General features: G+C 38.8%; 1 protein-coding gene across 4 annotated transcripts in view; it reads right to left on the minus strand.

The window, feature by feature from the left end:
- CENPC (centromere protein C) overlaps positions 1-21,903 on the minus strand; it is a 34,695-nt gene that overhangs the window by 7,979 nt on the left and 4,813 nt on the right. Inside the window, exons 7-19 of one of the 4 annotated variants that reach the window (XR_007376595.1) lie at positions 20,513-20,892; positions 18,624-19,461; positions 18,193-18,231; positions 16,269-16,342; positions 14,954-15,022; positions 13,491-13,595; positions 12,622-12,717; positions 10,014-10,109; positions 9,530-9,684; positions 8,439-8,529; positions 8,014-8,086; positions 6,970-7,227; positions 4,807-4,902 (exon numbers count right to left, since the gene is read on the minus strand). Coding sequence is in view for 2 of the 4 variants with exons in the window: in XM_048942712.1 (XP_048798669.1) it covers positions 7,182-7,227; positions 8,014-8,086; positions 8,439-8,529; positions 9,530-9,684; positions 10,014-10,109; positions 12,622-12,717; positions 13,491-13,595; positions 14,954-15,022; positions 16,269-16,342; positions 18,193-18,231; positions 18,624-19,461; positions 20,513-20,892 (2,062 nt within the window). In the remaining 2 variants the exon portion in view is untranslated. The other 3 variants (XR_007376594.1, XM_048942712.1, XM_048942713.1) reach the window with 3 other exon arrangements.

The raw sequence follows: 21,903 nt of genomic DNA on the forward strand, positions 1-21,903 counted from the left end.
ATAAACACCTTGCCAGTGATGTCCTAAGCCAACCTTCTTGGGATTAAAACTATGAAGTCCTTAAGAGGATAGAGGCCAAAGGAAGCATTGCATCACTTCACTCAGCACGAGAACTGGGAGCGTTGCCAGGCCTTGTACAAAGCTCAAAGGAGAGGAGCCAGAGGATCACCTCTGAAATAATTCAAATACCTGGAACTGAATTAGAAAAGTAATAGTCACTGCAAACAGCACTAACCAAAAAAAAAAAAGAGACCTTTGAAGAGGGCACTGGAATACTCCCCCTCCCCCAAATTACTTCAGGCTGCAAAACAAAAAATGCAGGAAGAGAATATTCTAACTTGATACAGGATGTGAGAGAATTGAGATGGTGGCAAATGAATGCCTCCTTACACAGCCACTACAAGGAGCAAAAGGAGAGACACAAAGACACACCTTGAACAGATAAGGCAAGGTAACAACTGCCAGCTTGCATAGCAGAATACAGCGCATCACACTGGTAGCATGTGTGTATAGATTCCCACAAAGAAAAGGAAATTGTGATCAACATTTTTGTAATATACATAATACTTTTTAGTATTACAGTTTCAGGAATAATTTGAGTTCAAGAAAAATCAAGAGAAAAACCTGGACACCTAAGCGAGTTCTTAAACCATGCATACATTCAATACATTAAAAAAATGTATTTGTACTTCATCTGCACACATAGTCATATGGAAATGGCCAAGGAGAGGTGGAAGACTGGGGCATGCACCTCATTTGCAGCCCTTAGCATCTTGCCAGAGAGTGGAGCTTTGCAGCAAAACAAATGCAAGCTTCAAAAACCCTTCAGAAGAATAGCTAAATTATTTTCAGTAAAAACAGTATTACTGTAAGCAGTAAGCCCCTCTTCCTTCTCTTTTTTTCCCCTCATCGGGAAACACAAGTATGTCATGCAATGCGGCAGCGTGGGTGTTAGATGTAAGCAACAGAAGCCATTTCATGACAAGGTAATGACTTCTGTGAACTTAAGTGCTCTTAGCAACCAAACAAAATGAAGCTGTTATAAATTCTGATGAGATAATCCACTCAAAGTAATTTGTTTGGAAAGGTTAAATAGGATGCTAAGATGGTACACTACTGAACAAAGAGGCAAAAAGAAAAAAAAATATCAAACATTTAGTGCTGCTTTTTCTTCAAAACATATTGAGACTTTTTTTGCTAGCTAGAATTCTGCTCAAGTCAGGCAGCCGTGTTCAGATTCCCGCACCAGCTTCTGCATTAAGTTACACTAAGATTGCACAGTAAAGCTGAGTTGCTTAAGAAGCAAACGTGTTCTAATATGAAGAAAATCAGCCATAATAAAGTCAGAAAGCATTTGCTGGATGCAGAAAGGCCTCTGCAATTATCACTTAATTGTCCTTCATGGGCCAATACTGGGAGTCTCATACTTTCCCCTTAAGGTTGATCCCTCCTTCAGCACTTCTTCTTAACCGGCTACTTAATTAGTCTTCCTTCCTTGACTTAATTGTAAATTTGTTTTGATTAATTAGCCTCAGAGCTGACTTGGCGCTTACTGAAATACAGAAGTGCTTAGTTTCTTCAGCTTATAGCCTACTGTACCCTATGGGAGCCCCTGCTTTGTCAGCATTAAAATTTCCAGTTCAGATTGTGGAAGAACTTTTTCGTAATTAGTTTCCTTCATTGTAACCCCTCCGTAATACAACACAAAAGTGGTGATAAAGAAAGGCCAAGATTTAATACATTCATGTCTCTTGTCCAGAGGATTCTATTTCATGTTTACTAGTTCAATCTTCTAACTCTAGTCAAGCTAAATGCAACTCATTACAGCACTAACCCAATCCCAAGCCAAGAGAGTAAGCTGCCAGCAAGACACCTGCATTCTGATGGCACCAACACCAGAAAGGTTTCCCTCCCCTTCAGAAAAGTCATGTTCTGCTACTGAATTTCATGGAAAACCCTTAGTGCAACCCTAGGCAAGCCAGTCTGCAACAACTTTGGACACCAGAACACTTATTTGAGAAGCAGTGTAGCTCTTCATTATGTTCACATCTCTCATACCATTCCTCTCCCTCTTTACACCATGTTGATACCAGAAGACACCCACATGGTGATACCTTATCTCTGATATCTTAATCCATTCTTACTTCAGCTAGTGATGCAGGAAAAGGCAACTTCCACACAAGCATGTAAAAACATTATGAGATAAGTGATGTGCATCATCAGCAATCCTACTGTAATGAGTTTATTATTTATTTAAAGTTTTGGCAATTTAAAGTGTTTGGGGGAACAAAAGAAAGGGTGCTGCAGGAGCGGCCTCTGAGAAAGGAATGAGAAAGCTGTGAGACAAACAGATCTGCAATCAGTGCAGGAGCAGCAGGCAAATCCTGAAGGAGGCCACAGCCCATGGAGAGTTCCTGCAGGTGCAGGCCTCGGGCTGGAGCTGCAGTCCATGAAGAGGAGCCCAAGATGAAACAGATGATCCATCAGGATCTTTGGTCCTTGGGGATCCCTGCTGGAGCAGTCCATTCCTGAAGGACTGCACCCTGTGGTATTGTTCCCCACTAGAGTAAGGAGGGGGGGGGGCGGGGGGGGGCAAGGAGAACGGAACAGGAGAAACTAAGTAGTATGGACCCTACTGCTCAGCTCAGGTAAGAGCGAAGAAGGAATTGTGAGCAAAGCTCACCTTTCTGGGGAGAAGGGAAAAGGTGTTTTTAGTTTTAATTTTCACTGTCCTACTCTTATTTTTGACTTGCAGTAATTTAACCTTCCCAAGTTAAGTCTGTTTGGGCTATGATGGTAATTGGTGAGTAATCCCCCTGTCTTTACGTCAAGTCGGGAGCTTTTTCATCTTTCTTTCTCCTTCTGCCCTGCTGAGGGAGAGGAGTGAGAGACCGTGGCTGGCTGCTGGCCAAGGTCAACCCACTGCACCTACTCATTTTATAAACTTCCCACACAGCTATCAAGAGCACTGCAGTTCTTCAGTTTCCAAATTTAGAAGTCCTTACCTATCAAGCTGCAAAGAGAAGCGTAAAATCTTACTTATCTTTTTCTGTGAACACTTAGATTTACATCTCAATTCAACAGACTGAGAAAATATACACTTGGCTTCCTTCAGCTCATTTCATTTATTACTTGTCTTGTGCCCTAAACAAGAAAAGACTACAGAAATGCAAAGCACATGGAGTTTTACAGTCTTTTGTGTATCTTTGCTTGGGTACAGCAGCTCAAATGAAGGAAAAAAAGAGCACAGGCTTATTGTTGGGCTCAAGAATACTGAGCAACTCCTATAACATGTTCATTCCGTAATGCTAAGCAGCCAACTGTTTTGACTGGTGCCAACTATTTGTTTTCATTTTCAAACTGGACCATAGAAATCAGTTTAGTTGTGAATTCTAAAGGAAGGTTTTCCTATATGACTAGAGAAATGCATCAGCGAGAGCTCTTCTGACTCAGCCCGTGAGCACCCACATAAAGCAATAGGATATTAAGGTGTTCACTTGCAGCCGTCAACGCCATGAGAGCCACGTTCCACACACTGCAGACGGATGTATTGATGGAGTCAATCACTGCTTAAATCCTGTATTACAATACACATCATGCAGTAGAGCGTATCACGAGAAAGGCAAGAAACATTTCTTCATGCTGAAATGCATTTTTAGCTATTACAAAAATGAGGAAAATGCTCGTTAGTTTATACTGTATTCCTCAGATGTTAATTTAATTACAGATAACTAATTCAGGTGCATACTCGAAAAAATAGAAGGAATTGTATATGCACTGCAAAAGTCTGTTTTATCACTGCTGTTTATTTCTCTGTAATCACTCAGCTCACATTCTCCTACGTTGTGTTTACCAAGTAATATAAATATGGATGCACACACATCTGATGGCTTTGCAACCATTCTCCTACATCCTCCTTTAAATTACACAGAAAAGCTTTCTTCACTAAGACAAACAATTTTATAACAAAATGAAACCCTGAAAACATTAGATTTTTCTAAAGAACCTAATAAACACCAAGTCCTTTTTCTCAAAGGAAGCCACAGCCTTGAAAAATCTAACTTTTCCATTGTGGAGAGTCATTGCCAGTTAAGCTCCCTTAACGTGTGTTTCTAGGTTGCTATCAAAACACTCACCACAGGACACATTTACCATCTAACATTAATTTTCAGCTCTCTCAACTACAGCTGACAGAAAGTAATGAGTTAACATCTTAAACCAGAGTTCCTCAAAGAACAGTCTATGTACCCAAGTAGCAGCAGAGCATCCCGACTTGAGTTCACAGCACATAATGTCAGCTAACAATTTGAGCATAACAAAGCAATTACAAACCTGGCTCAGATCCCTATTACTGTTAGAGATATTTTCTGTATTCTACTATAAACAAAACGTTGTGCTATCTGAACTGAATATATGAACCACTGAAGTCTAGGAAATAATTTAAGCACTGTTTTAAAAGCTGCAATGTGGAAAAAGCATTAGAGAGACCCTAAAAATATATATTTAAGCTACAGCCCAAACATGTTCTGCATGGGCTATTTCCTTAGCATTTTACCCAGTCCAAACTTCACCACATATCTGTTTGAAACCATCATAGTAGTCTGTGGAAACTAGATTACTAAACAAAGTAGAAAATACACCAATTAAAAGAATCACTTATTGGCAGGAAGAAAAATGCTAAGTTCTCAGATTTCAGAGGGCTTTTTCATATTAATTTCTTTGCAATATCTCTTCCATCAAAGGAAAAACAGGAACTGCCAAAGGTTACCAGTAGTCTGACATACACAGCAATGTAGGAAGCAGGAGCCACAGCAAGACCAAGCAGAGGTGAAACATCAACTTTTTCCTTCCAATGACCAGTTCTCATTTGCCACACTGCACAACTCAGCACCCACAGGAGCCCTGGAATGCAAACAGAACTTTGCAACTCAAGCTGTAGATTCTCCTGCATTTCCATTTCCATGTACTACAAGACAGCAAGTGTCAAGTTAAAACAAAAAATGCAGTCTAGACAATGGGGAAACAATGTAGCACAACTCAGCTCCTGCTGTGCACTACTGTTTTTAAAAAAAAACACACAACTGTGTGTGTCTGCAACTAGTTCAACTTGCATGCTAGCAGAATGAACTCTGCAAGGTTCAGTGTCAAATTCTAATGTTAATGGAAACTGACAACAGAATTCAATTGACTTTACCTGCATTTGTAACACACTCTTCTTCCCAAAAGAATTCACAAAAGCCAAACCCTACTGAGTATGGATGCTAGTCAAGGACAAACAGCTGTGCTTGAAGCACCATCTAGTGGCAAATAGTGGAATTGTTCCTTTAGATACAAAAGGCAAGAACTTTGTTGTACTTTGTAAAAAAGTGAATTTCCATCTTTTCCTTCCCAAAATAAGATATTTTTTCTATAATGATAGAACATTGGAGCCACTTAAACTACTTTACAAAATCATGCTGTTTTCACTGCAGACCTAGAGATACTACTTCTTAGTCAACTTGCAGCAAAATACATGTTGTGTCACTATTTCTTTAGTTTAAACTAACACTGTGAAGAAAAAGAACTGATGAATAATGGATTTGAGCAAGTACTTTTTCAAAACTGTGCAAACTGCAAGCAACATCCTTGACATAACTGATTTTACTACTCAAACAAAAAACACTGAGATGCTGCTCAACAGCGGAAATGTTTTCTGCATACTGTGTTGAACATTTCACACAAGAAATGAACTAGCTACGAAGCAACCAAACCACTTAGTCTAAAAAGTTACTTACTTTTCCAAACCCACAGTACTCTGTTGACACTCAGTCACAGTTAAAAAGAACAAACTAGCACTTGTGGCAATCTGATGCTGAACCTGCACTTAAACATCTGCCACTTTCCAGTCTGTGGCAAGAACCCACCTGCATCCACTTCTGCTTAAAATATTCAGGATGGATTCCTCATCACTTACGCGAGAACCAAAGAAAATCCACTCAAAACCTTGCTGCCAAGTAGAGAAAAGACAACAGCCAGGCAATGCTTTACCTCCATCGGAACCTACCAAACTAAAACACACTCCTGCAAAGTGGCAAGCTGCCTTGAGTTCTGTGACAATACACACCCACATTTTCCTTTAAGGCCACCAGCTCCACAGTCCATACACATTCACCAACACCTTCATAGGACATTCTTCTGCTATCCAATCTTAGCAAGCAGATGTTCTGGAAAGTTTGTTCTGCATTCTCTTCTGTCTGAACACCCTGGTGGCCTTCAACACAATAAAGTTTCTACTTTCCATTTTTCTACTTATGCCCTGACAGCTGGGAGACACGCTTTGGATAGGAGCAGAGGTTCTTTAGGTCTAGTGCTAGCCTTCTACTCTTTTCCAAGTGGAAAACTTCCAGATCTCTGTGGGCCTCCCTAAAGAGTTTAAAGCCTTAAAGACAGAAGGCTTCATGGATGGAATTCCCTCAAGCAGTGGAGACAGCGTGTGACCATTTGGGAGCTGGCATGGCTCCAAAGCAGAAGGGACATTTTAATCTCACTAACCTTGAAGAGGCCAGTGAAGCCCATAAGTTAGAAGTGCTGCCAAAATCAAGTTATCAGCTACGACTGACTTTAAAAGGAAAAAAAACCACCTTATTTTAAACCACTTATAAAATTTGAGGCTGAGCAGAAAATAAGTTGCTTCCCTGCAAACTTAACCTTGACTGCAAATAGTTTTTAGCAAGAAGATGAGCTAAATGGTAATTGCCATACTCCTGTTTCATCTACTCAGGAGTCCAGTGAGACCTAGACACCAAATGCAAAGATGCTATCTAACTTCTAAGTATGTACAAAGTCAGCCTTTCTATACACTACCAGAAAGAACGCTTGAAAGAGAATGAAAGAAGTGTATGCATAAAATTCACCCATCTAAAACATCTCTCACACAGAAATTGTAGCCTCAGTGTCTTAGCCTTTTCAGACACACGGTTTACTTCTCACCTGTAAGGTTTTTGTTTGTTTCTTCATGGCAAGCACTAAAGCCAGTTCATCTTTCCTGCTTTAATTGGTACTCTAGATTTAATGTAAGATCATGGTCACGGCTGCTTACTAGGTCAGTCCTCAATCCTCAAGTATTCAGCCCCTGAACAGTTTCCAATTCAATTTTCTCTCTTTCTCTTCTAGAATTGCATTGACCACACTTAGAAAACACTCTACCAGAGTAGCTGCAGCTTATTCTTATGTTCAGCCAGAAGGAACCTTGAAGAACATAGGAGACAAATGTTATGTGTACCATCTGCTGTCTAGACCTGGCTTCTGGAGTATGCAGTTTAATTACAGTTTTCCCAAAGGTCATCATTATAATTTGTTAATCAAAACAAAAGAAGATATTAAAATAACATATTTGGCAATGACCTATCACTATCACACAAAATAAAGCTATCCACAACATCCAGGGCTTTAATATAAAAAATAGAACTAATACAAATTTTAGGTACTAAACATACCCCTGCTAGACAAGGAAAAAACTGCTGCCATGAACATATTAGAAGAATGCTGGACTCTAGCACACAAGCATTCCATTAGTCCATCTCCTAGACAACAATTACTGAAGTACAAACAGTATGGCTTTATGTGCAAAGAGGGATTATTCTGAGATTTGTATCAAGCAGACAATAAGCCCAACAGATGTTAGCTGAGTTATCTGACATTGTCAAAATCAAGTGCTAAGCATTTTTGGGAGATTAGGTAGAAAAGTGCACTTTGGAAAAATATGTTTTTCCCACCAGTTTTCAAGTATATCTTACTGTCTTTGGATGAGAAAAGTGCCCGTAACAAAGCGAGGCCCTTCACTGCTTCACTGAAGTTCGAGAGTAAACGTCTGAGTTGGTTTTGTAGCTCTATGTTGATTTCATCAGTTCTGCCTTAGTTTGTAAAGTTAAGGTGGGTGCAATGAACCATACTTTGTATGCCAAAAAAAAATTTCAAAAAAATGCAAGAGCTTAAAAAGTATTTCAAGCAACTTCTTGGAAGAAAGTTCTTCACCTGTCATTTTTGAGTTGTGTGAAATGAAGAACACTTTCCTCATTCAGAAGATTACGTACATTATATCCATTTCCTACAAATAAAAACAGAAAAGGTTTTCTTTAGAAGCCAACAGTAATTTTTGAAGTCCTGTCCCGACTTCAACAACTGTATTTTTATTTTGTGTATTTTACCAGTTTTAAAGCTGTCTGTTAAATGAGCCCTGAAGCCAATTCAGGTAAACAAGCAGTGTTTGTAACACAACATCTAGATCAGTTCATCAACCGTGCCCATTGTAGGGTCACATTCCCTTCTTCCTCATGGGTACTTCCCCATTCTCTACTCAAACTTAACTCTCCCAACCATTCTCCTCAGTATTCCTTCCTAATACGGTAATTTAGTCTAATCCGTTCCCAACAAATTGATTTTTGAAGACATGCACTTACCTGCTGGAACATAGAAATAATCCCCTGAAGTCAGGTAATATGACGTCTTATGCAAGGTGATAATAATCTGGCCACGGATAACATAGAAAGCCTTAATAGAAAGCCAAAAGATTCTAAGATTAGCAACATCTCCTTTACAAAAATTTAAGTTATCCAAGAAAAAGTAATGCTTTGTTCATAATTTGTAATGAAGTAGAACAATAAACTGAGCTGCAACTCCTTTCCTCCTCCCCACTGAAAATTAAGATGCACAACTTGAAAGGTGGCAGGGGGACAATTTTGATTTAATACTTCTATCTTGCTTGCAATCCATTCAGTAAGCAGAAATGGACATGCATGATAAATGTGAAAGAAAGAAGAATACTATGCATGTAAAATTACCTCTAGAAATTTCCTTTAGTTTTAACTGTTTGATTTCACAACTATTACAGTTTGTATTTCCTATGTATATATATATATTGTGTATATATATATGTATATATATATATATATATATATTTACACAATATAAAATATATATCCATATATCCATATATATATCTCCACATTTTAGGGGAAAAAATATGAAAAACCCATTAACTCCACATACTAATTCTAACTATTCTAATACTTTGGTCACAAAGATAATCAGAGGGCTGGAGCACATCTCCTGCAAAGACAGGCTGATGGAACTAGGTTTGTTCAGCCCAGAGAAGGCTTCATGGAGACTTGATAGTGGCCATCCAGTATTTAAAAGGGAGCTTTTAAGCAGGATGGAAATCAACTTTTTGCAGATGTAGAGATAGGACAAGGGGGAATGGTTTTTTACTAAAAAAGGAAGGATTTAGAGTAGATGTCAGAATGGTGAAGCCTTAGCATAGGATGCCCAGAGAGGCTGTGAACGCTCTACCCCTGGAGGTGCTCAAGGTCAGGTTGGATGAGATCCTGAGTACCTCATAATCCAGTGCCTGATTCAGTGGTTGATAATCTGCCCTTGGCAGGAGGAGGTTGGAACAATGTGATCTTTGAGGTCCCTTCCAAGTCATCCTATGATCCTGTGATTTTCTGTTTACCTATAAGCCATTAAAGAAGCATGGAAAAAGTGTACTTACTATTGTATCCATGTGGACAAACTGGTGTCCCTTTTCTTTAAGAGGTTTCAAGATCAATTTACCAGCAGCAAAATCAGATGTATTCAAACTTTTATATACTTTTATTGATTCATCTTCGAAGAAACATGAGTGACTGCTTCCAGAGTTAACACACTCTGCAAGGAAAGCCATAAGATTAAATGCTATTATTAACACAGTCATGTTCTTAGTTCTGCCCCTTTTTAAACTACATATCCTATGTATTGTTTCAGTGCAGCAACCCCACCAGTCACACTTAATCATCAGCTGGAAAAAAAAAAAATCAGGACATTTGACTTCCTCTTTTTCTGTCTCTCAAAATGTTATCTGGAAAAGCAATGACTATTTCAACAGCTCACCTTTTTATGCCTCAAAATGAATGAGCAGTCTTCTTCCTACAGCAGTCCATACCTAAAAACTTACTACATAATATAGAAAGGTCCTTGGTTATATCCCTTTATCTTACCTAGAAGAACTTCTTGATTTGTTACTGGATCCACTATGCTGGTTGGCTTAGAGGCATCAGCCAGGTGAATATCCAAACATTTCGCTACCTCACTTCCTAAGGAGACAAAAAAAAAAAAAAAAAAGTACAGGAGAGTAATCACTCCAAAACTGAAATACTTATTTAATCACAATTTTGGATTTCAGACAAGTTATTGAATTTGCTGTATTAAGTGACTAAACAGATTAAAGCCCGCTTTCTTCTGATAAAAAATACATAACAGTTCTTTGAAGATATAATTTTCATCAGAATTATTTCCATCTGTGATTGGTAAAGGGACTCTAAATCAAAAAGAAATTCTCAGAGCAATGCCAATGATATTGCTTGTGCTATTAACAGTAGCATTTATTCAAAAGTAGCTGCATTTTAGGAGAAGAACTCTTTTAGAAACAGAATATTAAGAACGGATATAAAATACATGCTAACGTAGAAAAGCAAGTCTTTTTCTTTTACAACTGCTGATGGGCATCAAGAGACTTAAAAGAGAGAAAGTGCTCAAAAAGAACAACTACATGTTCACTTTTCCTTGTCTCAAGAGACACTATTTACAGGAATCTCATCCTAAGTTGTAAATCAGGGAATAATTTCTATCATATAATGCATTTTTCCAGAGAAGACAATAGCCTAAGAGTTTATGACAATCATATACTTTTCAAAGGGAAAAGAGACTCTGGAGAATTTTTAAGACGAAACAAATATCCCAAAGGTCTCTTGGAGAGATAACTCTTGTAAGTAGGCGAATTTAATTCCACAGTGCACAGGAAATCCCTCTAAATGTAGTCAGAAAAAGGATGTCAAAGGCAAGCTATAGCACTTTATAGGCACTCATGTCTGCTCAAGCACTATGCAGAGACAATCAGGGCTAAGAGATTGAAAAAGTTTTGTTCAGAATAACACTTCTATAAAAGGAGACAGCAATAGGTGCAACTCTATAGCCCTAACCACAGAATTTTTATTGTATCATTAAAATTCAGGAATTTATTCTAGAAATTCAATTCAGCTAATGGGTCTCGTACATGTTACTCTTTTGTGAACACCCTTGAATTTTAAGTATCTCAGGAATAATGTCTGGTAATCAGATAACACATCACTTCTAGAGACAGCTCAAAGAAACATAAAGCAGCCAATATTTTTTGTAACATACAGTATGAACAGTCACTACCAGCTCAAGTTTCCACAAACTTGCAAATAAACTTAAAAGCTGCACTCAGATCAAAGGTTCAGATAAGTTAGAATCTTGTCTCCTCCAGTGGCCAAAAGCAGGCACACCTTTTACCTCCCAGAATACTGTAATGGAGCAATAGCTTCCACAGAATATCTTCCACTTCTATGTGTAGTTTGTTTTATTGAAGAGCTACTAACAGTTAAGTCTTCTATGAATTTATCCTGTTCTTGCACTGAACGTACAAAAATATTTCTCTCCACAGTATTCTGTGTAAAGGAATACACAACAGGCAGTGAAAAAAGCTTATTTTCTGTGAAAATCTCAGGTGGTGCTATCTTCCCTTTACACTTTTTAGCTCTTGTGATAAAAGAAAAAATGTTTATTTCCCTTTTCCATGCCACTTGTGGTTTTATAGGTTTATCTCACACCACTGCAGTGTTTCCAGGGCCAAGGAGCCTTCACTTATGTAGCTGCTTCTGGTACATAAATCCTTCCACGTCTTCAGAAAGCTTTTTCTGAACCTCCTTTAGCCCTACAGCTTTCTTTATGTGGTAAAGAAACAAGTGCAGCAGAAACACGCAGCAGAAATTCGCACCAATATTCTCTGTTATCTCCCCTATTCTTTCTCCAGTGATCTGTTCATCCATGTTTTGTTTTGGAACTGTGTCAGGACGACCACAGTGTTCTCTCTCTCCATCCTTGTTAGCATTTATTTCCTCTACAATTTCACACAGAAACACAGCAGTAACAAACAAAAGCTCCAGTGTGCCCCCATACAGAAAGGCTCTTTTGCATCAAAATTTCTTCCAGAGAGAGAGCGTGCACAGAAAAAATTAATTAGGTTTCTGGACTCTGATCCTGCCTCCCTTCTGAGCACTACCTGTGCACTGCAAACAGTCCAGCAAAGCTTCCCATTCCTGGGCATTTAAGCATCGATTTATTGCCTACTTTTATCTATTTTGTGGATTGTTTGTAAATCTCTATTCACCTAGATCATGTGCTTGAATTTAACTCACATTCAGATGTGATATTACAGTTGGTAGCAACAAAACAACCAGAAGTTTTTACACCTTAATTATGCATTATAAAATGGAACACATGAGCATCATAAAGGAAGTACAGCTTATTTTCTTTCATCTCAGCTTTAAGGGCACCACAACACCTCAGGAGCAGTGATTTCTCTCTTCCTTCCCAACCCAGTGAAGTTTCAGACAGCACTGGTGCACTACAGTAAGAGGAATGCATTTTTTTGCATCAGATCACTAACATATTCCATTACAAAAAGATCTTCAGTTAGAGAATCTGGAGCTGTCACAGGAGAAAAAACTTGGAGCAAAAGAAAATTCATTACAGAAGGGTTTTTCTGAAGTGTCAAAAGAAGAGGGATAAAGTCTGCATTTATACTTGTTCTAGCTCTTTTCTGCTTATGATGACTCTTCCGCTTATTCTTCATTTGAGGTTCTGCTTCTGCACCTGCTATTCCACTAATTAAAAGCCTTCCTGAAAGAAAAGAAAGTTGAGTGAAACTCAGTGACACATACTCATTATTTTAATTATTTTACAAGAACAAAGATTTGCACACTCTATGATCATTTTAGTTTGGTATATATTTCCTTGATGCTCAACTTTTTACATAGCTTTAGAAAGCCAGAACAAAATCAAAAAGCTTCAGAACATCAAGTACCTGAGAGTGCAACACGCTTTTGAGATTTTAAAGAAAAGGGCATGATGGTAATATGTTCAAGGAACATTTCAGAAAGCCAGAACATGAGAGTTAAGTTTTAAGACAAAGTGTTGACTTCAGGGACAAAAGGAAATACTATTTCCAAGCGGACTGATGAATCAGCAAAAGACCAAATTAGTCTGAGTACAAGATGTATTCCATCACCAAGGTATTTAATGCTGAGATTAGATAAAATGTTATAGTATCTGCTCTAGAAAGCAGTGCCCACGCAATTAAAAATGCTCCCAAAAATGATCCAATAAGCAGCTCCTGCTGTCACAGAACGTCTAACAAACACACTAGTGCAAATCTTTTTTTGAAATTTGCTAAATTGTTAACGTAAGTTTATTTAACATCTTCTGCTTAAATTACTTCCAGCTTAAACAAGAATGTTGGGAGAAAGACTAATCAGCTGAAGACCTCTGAAGTGACTTCTTTAAAGTTCACAAATAGTAAGCATCTCAGGGCTTTGATAGCACAGGATCAAACCACAGATCTCCCTTTACTGCCCTATCAGGAGCAAGAAGATGGGTATTTTGGAAACTTGTACCTGAAGGCTTCAATGTATAGGTCACTCGCTCTCCTCGCCAATATTCCAGAGGTTTAAGTCGTATCCTTTTTGTCCGACGAACATTAGGCGTGTTGGAAGGCAGCACTAATTTAAAGGATGAAATAATTTCTAAGTAATTTTCATACTTACAGTGAACTTATTTAATTAGAAATAACATTTAGAACGCATTAAGCAATCTGCTGTTATTCCATCTCAAGGCATTGGCGCTTCCCAGCTGATATTTATACCACTTTGCTTTCACGACATAAAAAGGGAATAAGGTATTGCCAGTAGCCTCCTTTTGCATTCATTATTACTTCACTCTGCTTTTTGTTGAACAGTCACCATGCTAGCTTGACATTGGATTTCTTTCTACATACCTTAGTCAACCTCTGATATACAGACATTAGGAGCTCAGGAATACAGAGAAGCAAACATACTTTAATTGTGAAGACAAACTCCTCAAAAATGACTAAGAATCTTCCTCAAATTTGAAGGACTTCATCAGCAAAAGTGAAAAGGTTTCACCTTTCTTATGGCAAGAGAAGAGTAACAGAGGGTGCCTGAGCTGCCTCTCTTCTCTCCCAAATTCTTAAGTTCCATCTCCAAGGTCTGGAAAAAGAACAGTGCTCTTGCCAACAGAAAATCCCATGCATTTCCAAGACTCCTCAGATATTTATCTTCTGACTTAATAGAATCTCAACTTCAATTTTTCTAAGCTGCAACGTATGAATACAATTTTACATTTTGTAAGAAAAAAATAAAGGCTCCTTTAAGAGTTGAGAACAAATTAGTCAAGAATATTTAAATGCTAAAAATAAAAATGGTAAATTAAAAACAACAACAGGCTTTGCCTATATTGTTTTGTGCACAACAATATAGTTGTGTACCTTCAAAAACTAAAATGGAGGAAATAACAAAAACAGATTAGCATGGGATTACAATCCACCACGTGCCCATTGTGCCATCCTCTCCCACAGGACCAATTCAGATATCACAGAAGGCAGCTTATCTGCACCCTCAGTTACACTGTGCAAGATTAATTCAAATCCTCTCACTGAACTGTAAACAATGTGCTAACTCCAAAAGTTGAAAATGGGACAATTAAAATGGTGACTGTTGAACATAGAAAAAAAAGTTTTTAGAAGTTAAAAAAAAAAAACATAGAGTAGATCTATGTAGTACTCCAAAGAGGAAGTAACAAGTCCTGTCTATAAACATGTCCCATGCATTTTCCAGATTGCTTTCCAGATCTCATTCAACTTAAAATTATGATTTTGAGTACTCTACATTTGCATGAAGTGTTAAAGATGCTTAGTGAATTAACAAATTCACTCATTTGTGATTAGTGAATCATAGATTTCTAGGAGTTCTCCTGTGTTTCCTTCAGCAAAAATTTACATCAATTTGGAAGTGTCTTTATATTTCTGCACTTATGTTAAGGTATTTTAAAATAATCTTACCTATTTTTTGCCTGCCTATCTCGTCTGACAGTAGATTTTTTATTTGACAATGCAGGTCTTCAGAATTATCTGAAAATACATTTAAATAACCATCACAATAGGCATTTATTTACTACTCGTGACTTTTATTCAATCCAACGCCAAGACCCACAACTCCCAACGTTAATGTTCCCTCTGACATTTTTTCTTTAAAGATTCATGAAACCCAATGTAAATAAAGTCCATATGTAATTTATGTACTCATTAAAAAGCATAAGCTTAAAATGTACAGGAAAACTATGCATTCAAGTAAATATTCCTCAGACATCTCTCTCTAAAAAAATCTCTCTAAAAAGTATTGTAACTACATGTACAATTTTACTGACTGAAGTGTGAGATCATTCAGCTTTATGCCCCCCAGTATAGCTTCAAAATAAACCTATTAGAAAAGCTATAAAACTAGGTCTGAAAAAAAAAAACACGACATGAACTAAACAACACTCTTAACTGGTTTAAAAGGAAGGAAAAGACTTTCTACCTCCAGGGTTCACACTCATTACAGCAGCACATTTAACTTGTGTAGAGCAACTTAACATAGAAAACCAAGATTTTTTTAGGTGAACAGGCCATACAGTGGGAAACTTAGCTCTACAGTGGCCTGAAGTGATTAAATACAGTATCTCTACATGACAATGCATGGAATTGGTTCAGACTTGTTCTGCTCACAAAGAAGCAAAATTGCTTCTGAGAGGTTCTTGGCAATACCAGGCAAAGCATCCACAGGTAGGCCAGCAGTCATACACAGAGAGAAGAGTTGAAGGGGCTCTCTGGCTATGCAGCACTCCTTCTGAGGAAGCAGCCTAGGTGCAAGAGATGCTCTCCCTTCAGCAGCTGGCCCTTGCATGAGCCCAGTGTGGCTCCAGCCTGGGTCCACCCCTTCTGGTCACCTGGGGAGCACAGGTGCAAACAGTGTGCCTGTGCCCCCTAGGCCAGCCACATCCTTTCACCAGGTGCTCACTCACCAGTTCAAGCTGTGACCTAATAGTTCCCTTACAAACCTGAGCCTACAAAATTTGCTCCGAGTATTGTGCAAGGACAACTGTATCCTGAAAGGCTTGATGCCAGACCACACAGTGCTTGTCCTTACACAGCTAAAACAGCATGAAGCTGGTTGGTATTGTACCACGTACTTGGGCAGAACTGCAATTACAGCCAATTCAACCTGCACTTCTTATTCTGAAGAACAAGAGCTGAGGATACAAGAGAAATTACTGTGCAATCACAGCCTAAGTAGCTCATACACACAATGCATGAAAATACCAACTTCAAATAGTACCTGAAGATTCATTATTCTCTTCACAATGCTTACTTGGCGAAGTATATTTCTCAGAATGTTCTAGAACAAGCCCGCTTCAAAAGAAAAGAATAAAGATACACCTGTTTCAATGTGTTCCATATCAAAGAAATGTTACAGCAACAGCAAAAACAGCAAAATCAAGTTTCTTTGAGAACATGTAGGCTTTTTTTCCATCCAAACACCTGTCTGCACTTGATTCAACACTGAAGCAAATGACCACTGTTAGAAAATCACAGGTCTTTTCATCAGTTGCTCCTCTACTGAGTTATGAGGCAGACAAGCTGTGCTCACATCTCTCTAACCAGGCCTCGTAAAATTCTGATGACATTTTCTCCTGCCTTCCAGAAGAAACAGACGTTCTCCTCTCCTCTGCAGCACTACAGAAGTAGTTTAGAGAAATGTTCTATATGCCGTAAGCAAAAGGACAGTAACAAAGTTTAGAATTTCAGCTGTATGAATCCTGTCATAAAACGATCCCCTGATATAACAATAATTATCATCCTTATGCACCTCCACCAGAAAGATTCTCCAAGCATTACTCAGAACAAGATTGTTCTTTATAGACCTAGTATGTTCTTTATAGACCCAACCTTGCCTCCTTCTGTAATCATGACTGCATCCCACTGCCACTACCATGCCAATAAAATTCAACAGGGGAAGAATACAGCTGTGCCCCATCTAATCCCCAAAAGATGCGTTTCAATACTAGATATTCATGCTTACATTTTGCTGCATCAGTTTGTCCAACTGAAGTCTGCTCTAAACTCACTTCAACTGAAGCGTTACAGTTTTCAGTAGAGTTTTAGTAAAAGAATGTTACATTCACAATTTGCCTCTTCTATTTCATTAAAGAGCCCATTGCATGAAAGAAGAGGAATCTGCATGTCTACAAACACAAACAAGGGTTTGGAGTGCAGATAATGCAGGACACCTTACTCAGCAGGTGTGACATTACTGGTGGCTCCTTACTTAGGACAGAAAGTACAATTTAGAATCATAGAATGACTTAGAATGAAGAGGACATTAAAGACTGTCCAGTTCCGATCCCCACTGCCATGGACAGGGTTGCCAGCCACTACATCAGGCTGCCCACAATGATCCCATGCAACCTGGCCCTGAATGCCTCCAGAGATGGGAACATCCACAACCTTTCTGCACAACCTGCTCCAGCACTTCACCACCCTCTAAATAAAAAATTTCTTCCTAACATCTAACCAAGACCTCCACTCTTTCAGTTTAAAGCCATTCTCCCTTGTCCTGTCACCATCAGACCATGTAAAAAGTTGGTTCCCGTCCCATTTCTAAAGCTCTCTTCTGGTATCTTCTGGTACTGGAAGGCAGCAATGAGGTCTTCCTGCAGCCTTCTCTTCTCCAAGCTGAACAAGCCCAGCTCTCTCAATCTTTCTTTGTAGGAGAAGTGCTGCAGCCTGCTGATCATTTCCATGCCCCTCCTTTGGACTCACTCCAACAGCTCTGCATCCCTCCTCTACTGGTGGCCCCAGACCTGGACACAGTACTCCAGGTAAGGCCTTACATGGCTAAAGTAGAGGGGGACAATCACCTCCCTTGCCCTGCTGGCCTCCCCTCATTTGAGGCAGCCCAGGATACCTTGCGGGCTGCAAGAACACACTTCTTGTCTGCTTTTCATCCAACAAAGGCCTCCGGGTCCTTCTTAGCTGGTACACATATCTGGGATTGGCTCAACCCAAGTGCAACACCTTTTAGAACAGCTTACTATGTTAGCATGATAGCTACATGCCTCAGGCATCAGTTATGATCCATTTATACTGGCTGCTATACTGGAACACCACAGAGCACAGTAACTTGCACCAAAGAGCTGTGCTGTCTCAGTACTGAAGGAATGAGGTTAAATACAAGTTTTACAGACAACACAGGAAATTACCTTTCAGGACCCATAGCTTTCTCAGCTGCAGTGGAATGTCTAGAAAAGAAACAATTACTGTGCTTACTGTAAGTCAACAATTTTACTTACTGCAGGGAACCATTTAAGAGAGTAAAAAAAAAATAAATAAAATAAAGCAATGCAAAAACAAACATCCAAACCACCAAACACTGGATCTGCTACTCAATCTCCAAATCACACTTCAAAAACTCCAAGTTTCCTTAGACGCTTACAGACATTACCCTTGGCACCCATCACTGATAACAGAATGGTGATTACACCACTTGGTTTCTCTATTAGCTATTTAACCACCTGAAACAGTCACTTATTTCAACACTGTAATTAATGCTCAAAATTTAACTGAATATACCAAATATATACCAATATATGCTAGATTTTCTAAGGAATTGAAAATTGAATGAATAGCTTACTGCAGTTTCCCATGCCTGTTAATTTTTCTTTTTTCTCTTGTTTTCACAGCTGATTGCTTGTGTTTTTTTCTTGCTACCTCCTGTGCAGAAGAGCTGTCAGAATCTGTTGTATTTTGAGGCTCAGTGTCCCCCATGATTGAGCAAGCTCTTTTATGGGCTCTGTGATGAATCTTTTTGAGCATCTTCCCTGAAGACGTAGCTGATGATCTTTTCTTTTCAGAATTCTTCTTACTGTCTACGAGATGCTGCAGTAACTCTGCAGCTTTTAAAGGAGTTTTGTTATTTACATCAGTAACTGTTTCCAAAGAGTGCAATACTTTCTCAGCTTTTTCAGACTTAGCCAACTTCTGAAGCACAGAAGCCTGTAATTCCTGATGCGGAGGTGAGGTAAACATTTCATTTGATTCTAAGGGCTTTCTTTCAAGTCCTTCTTCACCAGGTTCACTGTCTGAACTCTTCCATCTCTGTGGCTCAGGATTTTTATTACCATTTCTCTTTTCAGATTTTTTCAGCTTCTTCCTTTGGCTCTTCAACACCTTCTCATTTGCAAGTTTTTGCTTAGTTTGTTTCCTGTGAACTGAACGCTGATAAGCTTTTAAAGCAGACTGCTGGTACTTGCAAGGAATGAGACTCCTTTTTGGCGATAGCATCTGCTCTTGCTGATGCTCAGCTGAGGGCACTGGCAAATCTTCCCTTGCCATCACCCTTCTTATCTTTTGTTCTTCATCAGATGCGTCTGAGTCCAACCCAGATAGCATCAGCTGTTCAGCTTTTGATTGATAGGACATCTTCTTTCTATGCTTGGAAGAACCCTTAAGTTCATCTAGTTTCGATTTTCCTAGGAATACAAAAAACACATGGAAATGAATACTTTTTCCCCCATAAAAACCCAAAGAAATAAGTTTACACCTAAACACAAAAATAAATTTAAAAAAATCACGCAAACATTAAATATCACAAGAACTTATTTCCCCCTAACATTTGAAAGAAAGCTCTAATTCATATCTCCTAGCAGTAAAAGAGCAGAAATATTATGTTGTATGTGCTTCCAGTTTTCAGTGCTACCTGCTAGAAAATTCTTCCCAAATAATTCATAAAAACTGACCTCTTCATTTATAGTACATATCTTAATATCCTTTCTAGCAATACAAGAGCAAAAGCTTGTGGGTACTTCTACCTATTTGTCAGCTTGTAGGAAAAGACAGAACATCTAACTTAATATTTTGGACTCCTAACAGGAGAAGATAGAGTTGGGGGCAGAGGTGAATCTGTGTGGAAAAATACAGACCATGGCCTGAACAGGCAACTAGCCCGTGAGAAAGGACTGGTGTTAGCGTGGGAACAAGTCAACTACCTCCACCTTCTTTAAGTAGCTGCAACAAACTTGTTTGTGAGAAACTGCTTTGCAGCTGTAACTAAGTATCCTTGCTTTCAGTGCATGACTTCACTAATCCTGATACTCCATGTTTTACCCTACCTTTATATATAAGGCCACAGTACTCAGGGAGTCACATGGACATCTTGCTGGCTAGCCATCACCAGTAACAAAGACTTGGCAGACACTATCAGCCAGCCACCCTGATAACATCAGTAGTTCTTTATCGAACTGGTGAATATCAACTTGCTTCCACAGACTTTTCTCAAGATTGGTAAAACTTAAACAGAAGAACTGGCACTTTCACATTACATAATCCACAAGTAAAAAAATACAGGCTTGCTGCCTACATACACCCAAATGTAACTGTATGCTGGAGTCCCAGTTGAAACATCAGTTAGGACTCCATTAATCTCTTTCATTTCCTTAATCTCCAGCTTCCAAACAGCCCCCATAAAAATACCCAGTAACATGACAAGGAAAGGCAAGTCTGAAGATGAGTTAGCTGACTTACCCACACGAGTACTGCTTCTCATTTGAGATTTAAGGACCTCTCCCCCACTGTCAGAAGAGACCGGATGGGATTCTGACGTTCTTTTTAAGTCACGTTGCCCTCCGACACTCTTCATTTTCTGTTCACTATGTACTTCAGCCTGTACCTTCGTGTTCTTGCATTTCTTATCTGCTGTCTTTTCCTTTTCAGAGGACTGAGATTTCAAAACAGGAGTCACAAAGCCATCTTTTTTTGACTTTCTGTTCTTGTGGGGTATTGAAAACCAAGACTTAAAAGACAGACAATCTGATTCATCAATTAAAAACTCACAATCGCTTTCTATTTCTACGTGTCGATCTTTGACAGGAGGAGGTGATGATGGTGCGATTGAGTCCGTATGCCTAAAGAAAGGAGGGACAAAGCACTCGCATTATTTGGGAGAACAACACGAGTGTCAATCTTGAAAAATCAGCTGATAAAGCACATAAACATTCTACAGGACATTCCCAGACAAATGATTCTACAGCCCATCATCCATTGCTCTTAATTCTCCAAAATGATCACACCCCTGTTGTTTTCTTGCTTTGGTCCCAAAGGTGTGCCTTATTGTTTTTCAGGTGCTGAGTAGTCAGCTTCCTATCAAACCACACTAATTCACACCAACTCCTTCTCAAAGTCTCCTTCGATCACTGCCATGCTTCAGAACCATAAAAACTTTTCCTGAATCTTCCAATCTAAACATCTCAAGATCAATCTGAAGCATGTCTCCTTAGCCTCCATACAACTCAACCTGCAGACAAATGCAAACGAGGTTAAAAACTAAATCATTGTTAAATCCTACCTTCACAGAACATTCTAACTAGTTAAACCCTTTCTCAAAAGAATCCCAGGATTGGATTATTATTTTACAAGCAGATTGTTCCATGCTAAGCCTCAAAAGAAATCTCTTTTCGAGTGTTCCTGTCGTTACGGATGCTAAAAAGATTGAAGAGATGGACATCTTCTCCCTCCACCCAGGAGACAGAGCAACACGTTCTGTACTTCGTATAACATCCTGATTTTCTTTCACAATTTGAGGTCCTTTCAAATTTTCATACTCCATGTGGCTCTTTACATTTTGGTTACCAAAATCTAAACTAGATTTGAGAAATAGCATTTAAGCATGATGGTATACTTAACGTGCAGTCAATTTCATTTTGTGGATGGACAGATGCTCTCATTTTCTCCTGCTGACAGCATCTCAGTTTTTACAAATAAACTTTTATTTGTTAATTTAATGGAACGTGGGTAAGCAGTACTGCTTCCCAGTGTAGTAGAAAGCCAAATAATCCAAACCAATAATGCAACATGGGGTGAGACCATGACTCCTGATCAAAGTACAGCTCAACAAGGCAAATTCCTAATTTTAGGAG

The sequence above is a fragment of the Lagopus muta genome, chromosome 4 (genome assembly GCF_023343835.1).
Source record: "Lagopus muta isolate bLagMut1 chromosome 4, bLagMut1 primary, whole genome shotgun sequence".
Taxonomy (NCBI): domain Eukaryota; kingdom Metazoa; phylum Chordata; class Aves; order Galliformes; family Phasianidae; genus Lagopus; species Lagopus muta.